Genomic DNA, 13,869 nt, shown 5'->3' with positions numbered 1-13,869 from the left:
CAAGGAAAAGGACAAAATAAATCAGTATGGCTTCTCTCACCAAAGAAAGGTTTCACATGCAAATGGGGGTGAACTCTGGTAGATTAGAACCACATGCATTATGAATCTAAGGAAATGACAACCCATCTGGAAGGATCTAACCATGTAATTCTACTGCACAACAACTAGTCCCCAGTAAATGAGTACATCAAGGTTTCCTAATACCAGGAAAACGTCCAGCTCATCTGCTTGTTATACACCAAATTGCTCAATAGTTCCCCATTTAACACAACATGCTCAATAACAAAATCTATAGCCACAGACCGGACAAGGTGCCCATGCGATAGACACTGCTTTGCAACTCACCATTAATCAAGAAAAAGAAAGCCCCAGTCTCATTAGCCACAGCACGAGCAATCAAAGTCTTCCCAGTGCCCGGGGGTCCATACAGAAGAATCCCACGTGGGGGCTGCAGAAGACAAGATATTTTCATTCAAGCACAGCATTAAGTTGAATTTAAAGCTAAACACCCCATTTCACAAACAATTGTGTGGATGTTAATACTACTGCCACTTTAAAAACATGAAAATATTTCCCCAGTGAAACCCCTATATATTACTTAATCATAACCTTCTCTGAAGAGAACATTTACCCATTGCTTTGTATTAAAAGGAACATTGAGACTTTCTGGAATCTATTACACAGCTTCAAACTGACATGCATAGGCTCAAGAATTAGCTCTGGACAACACAGGCACGTCAGAGAAGCCAGGTTCTACCACCTATTGCTGGTCCTTGTTAAAACAAAAAAAAAAACTACAACTTCCACAGAAACAAAGTACTATATCCTGCAAATAAAATCAAGTCTGGGCAACTAAACCCACCCTTTATGCAACTCTGCAGCTTCTCTTAATTCTCATTTGTTGTAACAGAAGGGTTAAGATTCTCACTTTTCTTAGGCTTCGAAACCTTAACAGAGTATCAAGAAAATTACAGAAACTTTGGCAGAATGTTCAAGAGTGCTTTGACACTGTTGAAGATAGGGCATCAAATGTCTAGTTAAAGCTAAACATGAAAAAAAGACCAAATTCATCTGGTTTTGCCCACCTGTGTTGTCATTTCCATCTGAAAGATTAAAATTAATGGTATAGAATTTGACACTGCTCATGAGTACTGGGGGTAAATACTTGACTCTAAATTGACTTTCAAGATCATATCAAGAAAGTCACTCAGGGTGGTTTTTTTTTTTTTTTTTTTTTTAAATAAATTAAAATTGAAACGTGAAAGTTCTCTTCTAATCACCTGAAACTCATTACCCAAGCATTGATTTTATCTTCCCTAGATTATTGCAACCTTCTCTATTTTGGATGTACTTAGACTTCCCTCACCCATCTGCAGGTTTTACAGAACACAGCGGCTAAGTTACTTTTATTGTACACTCGGTATGGAATGAGCTTCTCTATTTCTAATCAGACTTCACTGGCTGCCTGTTCGTGCTCGATTTATTGATTGCACTATTGTTTTTAGAATTTTATATGGTCTGGCACCTCGCTACATACACAGGCCAGTTTTCTCCAAATATTTCTAGAATTTTAAACAGTAACAGGTTTATTACATTTCCTGCCATCAAAATATTTGATAAGAGTTTTTACTGCTTTTTCGTATCAGGCTGTCAAATGCAGGAATTCTTTACCATCTGAGATCAGACAGGAAGATTTTGAAACCTTTAAGAGATTTTTACTATAATGTGAAATTATTTTTCCTGTGATATGTATATTGGATATTTCTCTTGTTAATTGTTATTGTAGTTTGCTCTAAACGTATTGGTAAGCAGCAAACAATAAGTATCTATTACTGATAGCTGTGATGCACCCCATCCAGTTTATTGTAAGGTTTACTCATCTCTACATCCTTCCTAGTTTCCTAGGCCATCAGTTTTTAGTTCATATTATAATGTGTTTCAAGTCAGCAGGAAGCAGGCAGGGGTTCTCAACCAGTCCTCAGGACACACCCAGCCAGCTAGGTTTTCAGAAAATTCACAACGAATGTGCAAGAGATAAATTTGTATGCAAATATCACATTATATTCATTGTGGGTATCCTGAAAACCTGTCTTGCTAGGTATATCCTGCATTAGTGATGTACTGATTCATCTGATAGCTGAGTTATATTTATCAACTTGTAGCTGCTTAACAATGACTGCAAAGAACATTTATACCTGTGTCTCAAAACAGATTTTAGACAAGTTTTATGTAACGATACACCAGACACTGTTAGATGATGGTCTAATTCACAGTATACGTATCTGTACTTGGAAAATGTGATGAAAAATAAGGAGAAATTAGATCTTACCTGCTAATTTGCTTTCCTTTAGTCCCTCCGGACCGGACCAGGATTGGACTGATGGGTTGTGCTCGCCTACCAGCAGGTGGAGACTGAGAAAAACTCTGACTCTAGAGAGCCAATAGGAGCCCTGGCCATGTGACCTTAGCCTCAGTATTTGAATAACAAAGCAGGAAAGAAAGAAAGAAAGACCATCTGTGCCGTATGGAATCCTAGCAGCCACAAAGCACTCGGCAATGCCAAGTATCAGAGCTCACCAACAACTCTTACCAGAGAAGTGGTATGGCCCGATTTGTACTACAGCTCACCAGCAACTCTCACCAGAGAAGTGGTATGGCTCCCTTGTATTATAGCTCACCAGCAACTCTCACCAGAGAAGTGGTATGGCTCACTTGTCTTATAGCTCACCAGCAACTCTCACCAGAGAAGTGGTATGGCTTACTTAAAGTTTCACATATATACTAGCATGGCTTACTTAAAAGTTCACATATATATACCAGCAATTGGGTACCCCAGCAACTCTCACCAGAGAAGTGGTATGTCCCTTTTGTAGGAAAGCTCACCAGCAACTCCTACCAGAGAAGTGGTATGGCTCACTTGAATTAGAACTCACCAGCAACTCTCAGCACAGAAGTGCTAAGGACCTCAAAGTTCTATACATATAGATATATAAATATATACATACATATAGATAGATATAAATACATACATACACATATATTCCAGCAACTGAACCCACCAGCAACTCCGACCAGAGACGTGGCATGGTCCACTTAAAGTCCTATATATGTACAAGCGTCTTTTTTTTTTTTTTTTAATACCCCGTTGAAAAAGTGAAAATATGGGAGGGGCCTGGTCCGGTCCGGAGGGACTAAAGGAAAGCAAATTAGCAGGTAAGATCTAATTTCTCCTTCCTTAGCGTCCCTCCGGACCGGACCAGGATTGGACTGATGGGAAGTACCAAAGCAGTAACCTTAAGGGAGGGACCCTTTCAAACCCCTAAGCATCTCCGAGTTGCATAGATCACCTCCTGGCAACAATGAACATGTAGAGTGTATATCAATCAAAAGAGAATGAAGATAAGCTCAAAATGGCACCGTACAAAATGTGCACCTAGTGCACCAAAAATCGCTGTGCGAAGGAACGAACCCCGCTTCTCAAGATGGAGCATATGTTATAACACTCTCAGGAAATGGTCCCCCAGTGAGTAGACAAATAGAAGGTATGAATTCCTTAATACGTCGAGATATAGTGAGGCCGAAACAATGGCAACCTTACCTTGACTAGAAGTACCAAAAGGAAGGACCAAATAGCTTGTAACAGTTCTCTAAATATATAAGATCTGTTTTAATATGTAAAGCATATAAAGCATATAATTTCCTGTGATCTTGAACGCCAGTAGAAGAGTCCAGACCAGTAAGAAAAAAGTGATTGGAAAAGATGAAAAATGGGAAACTAAGGTAGAGTGAAAAAGAAATACCCAGGTGAAGAAGTACCTCTTACCTAGACGTACTAGCTGATTGGAAAAAAAAAGAAAACCTGTAAGAGAGAAACTTGCAGTCCTGACCCTGCTAGCTGAAGCCATGGCTACTAACAACAGTGTCTGAAAGGAGAAAGAAACCTTAAAGGAAACAAGATGATTTTGAATCATCGTGCGAAGAATAACACCCTGTCCCTCTGACAATGTCACTAAGGCACAGAGGCTAAAAGCTGAGAAGAGAATACTGCAACTACAAAAGATGCCATCCTGCTTAGCAAGGCTGAATGCCTGTCCCAGACTGAGAGCATGCACCAGCCTGAGCAAGAGAGAAACAAAGAGGCCGGACTGGGGCAGAGAGAAGGTCCTCTAGAGAAAACAGAAAACCCCCTCGGCTCCATAAAAAGTCAAGATGACAACCTAAAAGGCAGCCTGGTATATCTGCAAGGAAAAACAAAAAACATAAGGGTTACGCCCCTGAGATCCAAATATCTAAGCGAAATGCCCGACCTGAAGAGAAGGCCACCATGCCAGAAGGGGATGGCATGCTACAGGGCTGGTCAGATGGTAGATCCATACAAATGACTCCCCTTGAATAAAACAGACATCAGCCATGAAATAAACCAAACGTCAGTGCGGATGTGAACCCACCTAGGAGGCAGGACGATTAGAGTCAGAGTGAGAACCGAAGCTGGGCCTCCCCGATGACATCTCACTGCACTGTTCGCTAGATTACCCCTTAGGCAGCTTACAGAGAAAAGTGAAAACATGCAAAAATAAAATGACATACATGTCAATCGTGTAAAGGAGGGCACATGCAAGCCCTGTAAAGAAACAGAATGACCAGATAGTAGAACTGTCCGAGGAAAGGATGTACCTTCAATACACAAGAAGACCAGAGACCTACCAGGGGCCTCAATACGTAGCCTAAGAAGGCAACAGACCTACCAGGAGACCGAAGACCATTCTGAAAGAACATAAGCTAGAAACAGTCCTGCCAGAGAGCAGGATTGAGTCTTTGAAGTAACCTAAGATGATAACAGTCCTATGAGAGTACAGAAAGAGCATTCCGGACTAACATAACATGGCAACAATGCTGACCAAAGACAGAGTGCTCAGAATAAAACGCTAGCCCTCAGGGATACCTCCTTGCTCCGAGAGCGACTGACAGTCCCCTAGTTGCAATGTAAAGAGACCACATGGTAATCCTGAAAGCAAACCGAATGCCAAGAGCCAAGAAGGAAAAAATTAAGTTGCAAAGTAAAGAGACCACATGGTAGTCCTGGAAGTAAAACCAAATGCCAGGAGGAATGTCCTACTCAACTAATGCCGAAAAGAAGAGCAGCAGTCTCGGGGAAAAAAACAAAAGGGAAGCTGCAAATGCTTCAGAACACTCAAAAAGATAAAGAGCACGGGAGTGCAGCTCATGAGACTGCAAAAGGCAATTGCCCAGGGAAAAAACCTTGCAACTATGTCGCATGTAACCCCAAAATATTGTGGAGACTGCGAAATATTTAGACGACTCTTGACCACCAGTACTAGGCATCCTGAGAACCATAAAAATTGCACTTCTCGGTCTGCGACTTGCTGACTTGTCGACAAGATTTTTGTTTGTTTGTTTTTTTTTTGTTTGTTTTTTAAATAGCTAGCTGACTCGCCATGAGTGAAGAAGAATCTCCCCTTTTCTGAGGGGTAGCATAACTATGATGAACTTTTAGAGACTGGAAAACAGTGTTGTGAAGGGACATTATTGCGCATTGTGAGCTGGTCACCCTTCCAGGACCCAGCCCGGGCGGACCCTGCTTAGCTTCCTTCACACCGGGCTCTATCCTTCTCAGAAACTCTCCTAAGAGAAATATGCAGAAAAGTTTGTATCAAAAAATGTGCTGCACGAAGCTTCACTATGGATCGAAGGCTTTCATGAAAAAGACTTGAGACTTTGAGAGCGCTCTTGACAGCATTTAGAATTGAAATAGGAGGAAGGAAAATTCCTTCTTAGGAACTAGGTTCTTGTGATAAAGATTTGAGACATTGAGAGTGCGCATGACGGCAGTGAGATTCCAAATAGGAGGAAGGGAGATCCATTCTTAGGAACTAGAAATTAAAATTGCATTCGGAAGAATCAAGAGAGAAAATGGTCTAAGATCCAAGAGTCTATGTAGGGAGACCCCTACTTCACATGCCTTGCCGTGAGAGCGATAGAGAAAGGAGGCGAAATGAAAAGCATAACCATCTAAAAATAAAACCGCAAGAACTCCTGGACAGAGGAAATAAGAAAATGACTGTCATGTAAGAGTAGCCTGCAACTATGATTTCATGACCCAAAGTTAAACAGGTGAGAGTGGCATGTACCTATGATAACATCCTTACTGCCCCCATGCCTGTGGAAGAACAAACGTACAGCTAACATATAGGAAATATCCTGGTATGGAAAGCAACCTAAGTGCAAAGGCATAAAGTATAAAGTACTACATGCATCAACCTTCTCCTACAAGAGCACGCAACTCTGGAACGCACTGCCACGCGGCAGTGGGATACAAATGCAAATAAATAAATAAATAAACCTTTTCGAAAAATGCTATAACAAAAAAAACACAACTGTGAACTACCTTCCCACAGTCACATTGGAGCCGACTCTGTGGGTGCTGTGGGTGCTTGAGCACCCCCGATATTGAGAAAAACTCATGTATATGTCCAGGGAGGGGTCATTTTCATTGGACTTAGCACCCCCAATAATTTTGAAAAGTTGGCTCCTAGCCCACAGACAAACGCCACCCGAGATTATAAAGAAACAAACATCAAACAGGCTGGCCAAGTAATGTATATATAGTGGGACACAGACATACAGGAGTCCCAGAAAGAGAAATAAATTACTAAAACTGGGACCTGCACCCAGTTCTGTAGCCCACCTTTTGATGCTGCTTTTAACTCCTAACCCTTATTCACTCTGTTCAGGACCCTTATTTTAAACCTGCTCACTTTAAAATCTCCTTATCTCTTGTTTGTTCTGTCTGTCCTAATGAGATTGTAAGATCTGAGGAGCAGGGACTGTCTCTTCATATTCAAGTGTACAGCGCTGCGTTTTTCTAGTAGCGCTTTAGAAATGATAAACAGTAGTAGTAGCAGCTTCAGAGACTGTAGTGCTGACTATTAGGCTACAGCAACCAGCTACTCAACATTAAAAACATAAAAAGCAAAGAAATGACCCCCCTAAAGAACATAGGCGACTCCTGAGAAAGATCAGCCCCAAACGGCCCGAAGACGGCGAAAAAGAAAGTCCCGACGCACCCCCCAGCGGCGCACAATATTTACAGGAGCCGGAAGAGGAGATCCCCGACGCTGGCATACAGCGCGTCTCAGCTTCTCGGACATGACGGTAACGCGCGTGCACGCGCGTACCCGATTCGCGCCAAAATCTCTTTTTTTTTTTTTTTTTAAGCCCTGCTCCGCCGAACAAACCGCTAAGGGAAGAACACAAACGGCAGTGCTAAATAAAATACAGCTCAACTCAAAGAGGGCTGAAAACAAAATGCTGCCGCTTACTCTTTTTTTTTTTTTTTACACAGCTGACTCACAGCATTCCCATGCAAACAGAGCTGTCTGCTCATTCAGTCAGTGGGGACAAGTTGTCTTTCATTTTTTTTTTTACACCTAAACTCCTCCAAATTACTGCTGCCTCTTTTTTTTTTTTTTTTAACCAGCTAGATAATATAGACACCTAAAACAGCCACCAGAGCTGCCTGCTCGTTAAAGTAATGGGGAAAACTCAGCTGAAGAGTAATAGAACAACACATAGCTGTCTGCTCGTTAGAAGCCGGGGGATGTAGCTTATCAGATTTAATTTTCTATAGTGGCTGCCTCTCCCAAAGACATACACCTTTCTAAACAAAGGGTAGTCCTTCCCAGCTATGTATGGGAGATGGGGAGGAAGGGGGGAGGGACCCGGAGACATCCGAGTTTGACACCCCCAGAGGCTGTAAAAGAAAGGAAAAGAAGTCCCTACCTGACCAGCGTCTAACAGAGAATTCCTAGGCACAGAAGAAGAGGTAGCAATGCTGTTCTTATTGTAAACCTCTAAAAGAGAAAGAGAGAGACTAATGGGCTCGCTTCCTACCTGCTGGGAGACTGAGAAAATACTGAGGCTAAGGTCACATGGCCAGGGCTCCTATTGGCTCTCTAGAGTCAGAGTTTTTCTCAGTCTCCACCTGCTGGTAGGCGAGCACAACCCATCAGTCCAATCCTGGTCCGGTCCGGAGGGACGCTAAGGAAAAGTGTTTACCCTTCAGGGACTCACTAGTACCCTTCCTTTGATTTAGTCCATGTACAAATCTTTATATTGATTCAAGAAAAATTCACAGAGCACACACTCAGAGGGCGAAAAATATCAAAGGACAATTATGAATTGTAAATATTAAACTCAAATCACACAGCTTCACACCTGCTGTGTATTGCACTGGATACAGGACACGCTCTACCCTGCAATAGCAGTTCATTCGTTTTAAAGTGGAGAAAAACGGCTTCAGTTATGGCCACCCAGCCAGCAAGAATTTCACTGTCTTATAAGGCACGGCGCACCATCATTTCGCAAAAAAAAAAAAAACTCCACTGTTGTCAATAAATGACAGACTTTAATTCATGTTTACACTGAATATTGTAGAACGTCTCATGTATCCACGATTCACAGGATTAAATATCTAATATCCTTTACACTTTAATGACGCGTGACTGTTGCCAGTACTTAACTTAGATCCACGTTCTGCAAATGGCACTAAGCTTCTTAGGACTGAAATGTCCATAGGAAGGAGAATATTGCTGAAAACCTGGGAAAAACCACCAGGCCTGTGTTTCTTACCCATCACCTTACGTACTTCCTGTCCTCACCTTTACACCAATGGCTTTGAAGAGTGCTGGATGTCTGAGCGGGAGCTCAACCATTTCTTTTATCTGAGCAAGCTGTTTCCGGCAGCCACCGATGTCATCATACCCCACCTCGTTAAGAGACTCCTCCTCATCCTGTGAGAGGAAAAAGACAGCAGCATCAGTATGAAAGCAGAGCCAGTACCAGTCTAAACTCTTAACCATTACAGAGAGGAATATCAAATGCATTTAGACCAGCACAAGTCTAGAAATGGTAACTCAAGTAACACAAAGCCAAGGAAAAAAGTATCCATGCTTCTTAAAGGAAAGCAAACACACTTAACTAGCTTTTAGGTGCATTCGCTTCAGCAGATACCCAGTTTTGCCAACCTTTACTCACTTATTTGACTAATGCTTCTCAACCCTCTCATGGAGGCACACCTAATCAGTCAGGTTTTCAGGATTACCATAATGAATATGCATGAGTGGTGAAGGCAGGGCAGCAGCAGATTTGCAGGGCACCAGAGGCAGGAGGCAGCTCGAAACCTTGGGGTTATCTTTGACTTCTCTCTCCTTCTCTGCTCATATCCAGCAGATCGCCAAGACCTGACCTGTCCTTTCTTTCTTTCTTTACAACATCCGTAAAATCCGCCCCTTTCTTTCCGAGCACTCTACCAAAACCCTCATCCACACCCTGGTCACCTCTCGTTTAGACTACTGCAATCTGCTCCTTGCTGGCCTCCCACTTAGTCACCTCTCCCCTCTCCAATCGGTTCAAAACTCTGCTGCCCGTCTAGTCTTCCACCAGGGTCACTTTACTCATACTACCCCTCTCCTCAAGTCACTTCACTGGCTCCCTATCCATTTTTGCATTCTGTTCAAACTTCTTCTACTAACCTATAAATGTACTCACTCTGCTGCTCCCCAGTATCTCTCCACACTCATCCTTCCCTACACCCCTTCCTGTGCACTCCGCTCTATGGATAAATCCTTATCTGTTCCCTTCTCCACTACTGCCAATTCCAGACTTCGCACCTTCTGTCTCGCTGCACCCTACACCTGGAATAAACTTCCTGAGCCCCTACGTCATGCCCCATCCTTGGCCACCTTTAAATCTAGACTGAAAGCCCACCTATTTAACATTGCTTTTGACTCGTAACCATTTGCCTCCACCTACCCTCCTCTCCTCCTTCCTGAACACATTAATTGATTTGATTACTTTATTTTTTGTCTATTTAGATTGTAAGCTCTTTGAGCAGGGACTGTTTCTTCTATGTTTGTGCAGCGCTGCGTATGCCTTGTAGCGCTATAGAAATGCTAAATAGTAGTAGTAGTAGAATCTGAAGACCTCCAGACTCAAGCCACCTGCAATGCTCAACTGGGGACCAGTTAAATAACTGGATCAGGAGCAAACCACTCAGAACCAGGTGCTGAAAAGTGTGTCCATCCACCTGCTGGAGATAGAAAATATCAAGGAGCTGGACTGGAAGCCAGAGATGTGTTTTAGCTCAGTTCTATCTCTCTACCAACTGGTTGGCAGACAAAACTATCCCACAGCTTCTGGAATAGTGAAAATCAGACAATTACAATTTCTGAAATATTTGGGGGGAAGGGTACATATGTATATTCATATACACACCCAAAATATTTAAGAGTATGGAGGCAATTTTTCAACTGTAAACTTTGGTGCAAAGTTGCAGGTTAATGAATCCCTGAAGCATGAGCCCTCAATAGCCGAGCAAGTCAGCATAGATGCATGTACAAGGCGCTTTGAAATTGTTCTTCCTTATGTTCGATTCTGTAAGGAATGGAAAGGTGACTTACTTTGGGGGGGGAGGAAGGGGGGTCTGCAAGGTACACCATATGTGTGCCTATAGGTCATGCAAGAGATGAAACAATGAAACTACCTCTCAGCCCCAAGTAATGGGAAAGTGCACTTGGGCCATCTCTTATGTGCTGCCTGAAAATGCTTAAGTCTCTCCCATTTCCAATGCCTGCCACTTAGACTTTGCCAATGAGAATGAGAAGGGGGGGGGGGGAAGAAAAAGGCCATCTCTGAAGACCCCAGTGCAAAGGTCACTGCCTGTGATACACATTCCTATCTTGCTTTATTTTAGGACCTGCTTTTAATTGTGCTTTTGCACACACTCCATGCCTCATTAATCAGGACAGCAGCAGTGTTTGCCCACTCACCTCTCGTTTGATGGGTTCACCTTCACAATGGATCACTGTGTCTGGAGCCACAATGCAGTACGGGCTTGGGTCTGTCTCCACCACTTTAAATTCTACTGCACGCATTCCTCCACGAACCAAGAATATGTCCCCTAGGAGAGCCCACAAGGAAGAAAAAAAAAAGGGGGGGGTGCAAGATTGTCAGTTTCATGACCCTGGATTCATCTGGAGTCCTAAGACAGAATGCAAGATACATTTTATGTATAATGATTGTGCTTATGCTCAAGACATCTGAGGCTGTGAAGACCAGAGCTGAGAATTGTTGGCCTACAGCTAAACACAGCTTGTTGTCAGTGAGTGATACAGAGAGAAACTAGTGTCAAATATGCAGGTCTTAATACAAGGACAAGAAGAGAAAAATATCTAAACCCGCTCCAGAAAGCAAAGGAAACACACTACAGAATCTGGTAAAGTAAATTCTGATTCAGAGAATTGCTCCAACACACAATGCAGTAAACTCTCAAAACCCTCTATCAAAAAAAACAAAAACAAATTAGAAGCTTGGATGGCCTTTAGAAAAGCAGAGGGACCAAGCACATTATAAACATTTTATGTCAAGCTCCTTAGAAATCCTTGTTCACAATCCACCTTCTGGGACTACAGGTAACACCGAAGCTACAGGACAGCAATTACTGACCATAGTCCTACAGAAAACTGCTTCATTCTGAGTAGGCCATTAGGAGATCGTGAGCTCCAAGAACTGCAGCGTTTTATCTGCTCACCCTTCTTGTCCAGCCGCTGTATGATGGGAAAGAAGGAGAAGCACAGATCCTAAACCCTTTAAGACAACTCAGGCCCCCAGGATGATTACACTATACTGGACTTGTGTTCTACCCCACCACCCTCCTCATCCAGGATCACAGAAGCTTGCTGGACCAGTGTGAGCAAGGTGTTGTTGAGCCCCAAAGACAAAATAGCACCCTTGAAACCTAAACCTGAATGTCACACAGAGGAGAAATGGGCTTGTTGCTGTGTGATTTAACCCAATGTAGGAGTCTGCTCCAGAGGAAATGCCCATGGCAGAATTAGCCCCTCTGACTGGCACCAGGTTTATGGAGATCTTTTACAAGAGCATTCCAATGCAGGTTTACTCCCTCTTAGCAGGAATTATGTAATTTCCAGAGAAGAGTTTCAGATGAAGGTTCATGGTTCAATTTTACTTTACATATTCAAAACAAAAAAAAAAAGGAGCAAGAAAAAGAAGACAATACAGGTGCAAGAGGAAACTACAATAGGCAAAATTACCACTACTCCACCTCCTGCCACAAAAGGAAGACTCGGTAAGTGAAAGCCCTAATGTAATACTAGACTAAAAGCTTCTCAAGGAATGTTTTAAAAAGTGGACTTTGCATTTCATTAATGAAGATTCAATGTACAAAGGTAATGAATTCCATAGTGGAGCCGTGACAAAATAGAACGTGATGTCAAAACAAATCTTGCAATGTGAAGGAATAGTAAATTGTTAAGAATGTAATAATATATTGAAGAAGCCAGCCACTGTCATCCTAGAGATGCCACACAAGGTCTGGACTCCTTTTTTATTACTGGCAAGTTTAAGCAGATTTGCTGCATAAAGAATACTTGGGAGCTCACGCTGCATGGTTTCTGAGAGCAAAGCTTACAGCTTGCAGGTCTGTCTCCATCTGCTGGCTAAGGAGCATAACCCATGCATTTTGGACTGGTCTGGTGAACAAGTGGAATATCTGGAGAACCAGTTAATTTTTTATTTGGATTTTGCTCACACCTTTTCAGTAGTAGCTCAAGGCGAGTTACATTCAGGTACTCTGGATATTTCTCTGTCCCAGGAGGGCTCATGATCTAAGTTTGTACCTGAGGCAATGGAGGGTTAAGTGACTTTGCCCAAGATCACAAGGAGCAGCAGTGGGATTTGAACCGGCCACCTCTGGATTGCAAGACTGGTGCTCTAACCTCTAGGCCACTCCTCCACCCCAAAGAATCTTGTTACTCTTTGGGGTTCTACATGGAATGTTGCTACACTTTCATGGAATCTTGTTATTCTTTAGAATTCTAGAATCTTTATTCTTTATTTGGATTTTGCTCACACCTTTTTCAGTAGTGGCTCAAGGTGAGTTACATTCAGGTACACTGGGTATTTATTTCTCTGTCCCAGGAGGGCTCACAATTTAAGTTTGTACCAAGATCACAAGGAGCAGCAGTGGGAGTTGATGAGTAATTTAAGATTTCTAATTTTCCCAGATCCCCCTTGACATCACAGTTGATACAGTACAAAAATAACTGCAGGCGTTTTTGGGGATTCATTTGAAAAGTGGTGACAGCTCAATATTTGTCAATGCCATAGGATGAGTCTTCTTTAAAGAAAAGGGATTTAACCGGGTTTTTGAGTCACTGCTGGAGGCTGTTACTCAAAAGCAATACCCCAGAAGTGACACTTGCTCTTGAGCCAGACAGTAATACTATCCTATGTTTTGTTTTATTTTTTTTTTAACCTATGGATAAGTTATGGGGTCTGTGATTCCTGCTTTCCTGATTCACCTAGTCTTCAACACAATTTGCCAGTCAGATTTTCAGGATACCCACAGTGAATATGAATGAAAATCTGCATACGGTAGAGATAGGACATGTAAGTTTATTTCATGCACATTATTCACTAGGGTATCCTGAAAATCTGACTGGCAAAGTCTGTCACGAGGACATGGTTGAAAATCCTTGATCTAGGGCCAAACAAAAAGATTAAGGACCAGATGATCAAAAGCAAACGAAGGTGCTGGAGGCCATTAGCCCGGACTAGCGCCATATGCATGCGCCCCATTATCAGAGCCGGCGAGCACATGTAATAACGTGCTCACCAGCTCTAAAAGCTAATACCATGCAAATGCATTCTAAACAGGACATTTGTATTCCTCCCCAATGCAGGGCAGGCAGTGCGCCAAACAACAGCGCTGCTACTGCTGTAAACCCTATGCCATATTGGAGCTGGTGTTAGGGTTTACAAGGCATTGGG

General features: G+C 42.5%; 1 protein-coding gene across 1 annotated transcript in view; it reads right to left on the bottom strand.

The window, feature by feature from the left end:
- The window catches only part of LOC115461786 (transitional endoplasmic reticulum ATPase-like), a 54,327-nt gene that overhangs the window by 37,656 nt on the left and 2,802 nt on the right, over positions 1–13,869 (bottom strand). The window contains exons 2-4 of the mRNA XM_030191831.1: positions 10,848–10,978; positions 8,679–8,810; positions 346–448 (exon numbers count right to left, since the gene is read on the bottom strand). Coding sequence (XP_030047691.1) covers positions 346–448; positions 8,679–8,810; positions 10,848–10,978 — 366 coding nt within the window. The remainder of the gene's footprint in view (positions 1–345; positions 449–8,678; positions 8,811–10,847; positions 10,979–13,869) is intronic.

Source organism: Microcaecilia unicolor, chromosome 2, assembly GCF_901765095.1.
Source record: "Microcaecilia unicolor chromosome 2, aMicUni1.1, whole genome shotgun sequence".
In the NCBI taxonomy this organism is placed as follows: Eukaryota; Metazoa; Chordata; class Amphibia; order Gymnophiona; family Siphonopidae; genus Microcaecilia; species Microcaecilia unicolor.
Note: the sequence above shows the minus strand (reverse complement) of the source record. Positions and strands in the feature narration are given on the sequence as shown.